General features: G+C 42.7%; 1 protein-coding gene across 1 annotated transcript in view; it reads left to right on the top strand.

Moving 5' to 3' along the window:
- The first annotated feature begins 1,376 nt into the window (after positions 1-1,376).
- LOC101849652 (vesicle transport protein SFT2B) overlaps positions 1,377-3,417 on the top strand; it is a 14,545-nt gene continuing 12,504 nt past the window's right edge. Inside the window, exon 1 of the mRNA XM_005109426.3 lies at positions 1,377-1,598. Coding sequence (XP_005109483.1) covers positions 1,521-1,598 — 78 coding nt within the window. The 5' untranslated portion in view covers positions 1,377-1,520. The remainder of the gene's footprint in view (positions 1,599-3,417) is intronic.

Here is a 3,417-nt window from a genome sequence, read left to right as displayed (position 1 = left end):
TTGTGAGATATGACGTACGATTCTGAAATAGTTGGGTATCGATATTTGACGATTTCGATACTATACAATTAAACGTCTTGCTGTTCCAATCAAACACTAAACCACCCTAGATCTAGATCTACAAAGGCCAGTCCTATCTCTGTACACTGCATGCAGTGTCCAGCTAACACAGCGGTTCTAGTTAGTCATTAGTAAGTTATAAAAAATTAGGGAATGCCTTTCTAGATCTAGATCTAGACTAAGAACTAGAAGGAGAGGCAAGTCTAGGCCTAGGCCTAAGTCTAAATATCTAGATTCAGATCTAGTCTTTCTCCTTTAGGAGACTAGGTGAGTTTTGTTAGGTTCTATACGATACAATATCTAGACCTAGAGCTATATTTAACTGACCAGAATTCACCTACGATAAAATATCAAAGCTATCTAATCATTACCTTATGTTCTGAATCCAGATCAAGGGCCAGATCTACAACAAGTTCCCCAGAGATATCCAGTTTCGCTTTAGCGAAAAAGACATAGATTTACAATATATACTGAGAGCGAGAGAGTGAGAGAGAGAGAAAGAGAGAGAGAGAGAGAGAGAGAGAGAAGAGAGAGAAAGAGAGAGAGAGAGAAAGAGAGAGAGAGGGAGAGAGGGGGGAGAAGAGAGAGAGAGAGAGAGAGAGAGAGAGAGAGAGAGAGAGAAAGAGAGAGGGAAAGAGAGAGAGAGAGAGAAAGAGAGAGAGAGAGAGAGAGAGAGAGAGAGAGAGAGAAAGAGAGAGGGAAAGAGAGAGAGAGAGAGAAAGAGAGAGAGAGAGAGAGAGAAAGAGAGACAGAGACAGAGAAAGCGAGGAAATAAGAGAATGAAAGAGAGAGAGAGAGAGAGAGAGAGAGAGAGAGAGAGAGAGAGAGAGAGAGACCCTTTGCCACTCTGTTTCACGCATTATCTCTCACTCCCAAACTGAAAGAAAAAAAAAATGAACATGCGCTTGAGGGCATAACAGTTACACGTATACAGGCAATGGGGTTTGCTGAGATGAGTATGAGACGTGAAAGTGAAAAGCCTTCATTTGACGAAAGTTAAATATAAACATTAATTTGAGAATGTTACAAAAACCAAGTTTGTAAGAAATATCTGCAGAATAATGCTCCTCATCAAAATGGTCATAGACATTGCCAGAAAGAAAGCAAAACTCAGACGACTACAACATCTCAAAATCGCAACAAAAAAAAACAAACCCCAACTACAAACAAACTGTATTAGATACCAACGTAATACTGTATCGCAGGCTGTTGTGCTGAGCGATAATTAAAAGACCAAAATTGTTGTGGGTCAAAACAGTGGAGTGCCACGCACACTTGAGAGACCATACTGTAGGTGGAGCTTCCGGAAACAGACATCGGTGGACTCAAAACACTAACAATTTGTTACTGGTGAAATCAAAAGTGAATGTGAGACTGAGTCACTCGCAAGGCAAGGCACCGTATGTTTAGTCTCTGGAACAACTGGAATCAAAGCCTTATATCGTCTCTCCCATTTGCATATGTACAACAGTATGGATAAGCTGAAGAAAGCGTTGAGTGGCAACGATGAAGAAGAGGACAAGGGAATTGTCACACAGGTAAATTCAATGGCCGCAAATTCAATTGGTGAAAACTCAACTCTCCTAACTCTCTGTCTCTAGGTCTAGTCTAGATTTTAGATCTAGATATTAGAATCTAATCTAGATAGATCTAGATCTAGAACTAGATCTAGATATCTAGCCTATTCATATCTCAATCTCAGGGACAAATTCCATAACGAGAGCGACGGCTAGGGTGAGAATAGAAATACGATCGACCTCTCACCCCGGGTGAGACTTTCCGCCGTAGGCTATTCTCACCCGGTGTGAAACAAGACCTGTTTTTCCTAATTTCGGAATACTTTCTATCGATGTGGATGATCAAATGGATAAAGGCAAAGAAAAGATTACGTTATAGCACAAAAGTAAGCTAATTTTATCGACTACAACAAAGATGCTATGGCTATTTCACTTTTCGAATCGAGCCGAACTACGGGGGTCGCCATTTTGTTTTGCCCGGAAGTTCTCGCAAGATCTACTCCTGCCCTCTTCTCTCTCTCTATCTCTTTCTGAATACTGTCTATCGGTGTGGACGATCAAATTGACCAATTTTAACAAAGCTAAAAAATGATGGTAAAACACAAAAGTAAATCAATTTGGTCGTCTACAAAGATGCTACGGCAATTTAACTTTTCGAATCGAGCCGAACTACGCGGGTCACCATTTTAATTTTGTTTTGCCCGGAAGTTCTCGCGCTACTCCTCCTCTCTCTTTCTCTCTCTCTCTCTCTCTCTCCACTGCCCACAGACAAAATTGCACGCTTTTAAAGTAGGCTAACAGTAGTAATGGAATGTTTGTTCACAGCACAATTTTTCTATTATCACAGTGCAGAATTCTGTGGTTTACGGTGAAAACGCAAAATTGGTTGGCCTAGATCTAGGCTATAACTGTGAACGCGCACCGGGTGAGAATAGCCAAAAGACTCGCCTGCACTATTCTCACCCGCGGTGAGAATAGAGGTGGCCTTGGGGTAGGGTTTGGCCTAGGTTAGGTCCCTTCTTTACATGGCCCAAATGTAGGCCTAGAGATTATGTATTTCTGTCATCTATTTTTGTCGTCTTCCTGTACTTCCCTTGCCAATTGGGGAGGACTTCCGTAACGAGCGACCACTATGAGACAGAGCAGAATTGAAGGCTTGGGGTAGGGGTAAGGGTAGGGTTAGGTCTAGGCCTCTTCTTTATTGTGTTTGATGGGGTGGTCGCTCGTTACGGAAGTCCTTCCGCCAATTGACTGGGACCTCGACCTAGAATCTAGAGATGTCACCTCACCGTTGTGGGCCCGCTTTGCCGCAAGGCTTAGATTACAGTGTGTTTGTTGAGGTGGTCACTCGTAAACCGTAAACAGTTCAGAAGTCCTTCCCTATCTCAGACAGATTGTCTCTACTAGATCTAGATTCTAGATCCACTCTATAGTAGTACAGTAGTCTCCGCCTAAGATCCCACCGCTTACGATCCCGGTTCGCTTAAGATCCCGTTGTTTTAGGAAAACAGAATTTTTACTATACAAAAGTCACCCCTAAGATCCCGCTCTGATGGTCTACATTCGGCTAAGATCCCGCATTTCAGATAATAATTTGCGAAACAAAAACCCGGGCGGGCACAGCTGATCAACCTAGAGTGAAAAGTTGAGATCAATAAACTGTCCGTCGCGTCAAAGATCAACCACTATCGTGAATGTGATCACATACACATTGTAAAACTCGATGAAGCGATACAATGTTTGCCCCAGACGGGATTACACCGAGGTGTGAACTGACCGCCGCGTTTGTTTTACCCACGCATCACACTCATACCTGAGCTCGCCACCTAAACTTGCATCA

Source organism: Aplysia californica, unplaced genomic scaffold (genome assembly GCF_000002075.1).
Source record: "Aplysia californica isolate F4 #8 unplaced genomic scaffold, AplCal3.0 scaffold00777, whole genome shotgun sequence".
NCBI lineage: Eukaryota > Metazoa > Mollusca > Gastropoda > Aplysiida > Aplysiidae > Aplysia > Aplysia californica.
The sequence above is the reverse complement of the archived record's forward strand: the minus strand, read 5'-3'. Positions and strand labels throughout refer to the sequence as shown.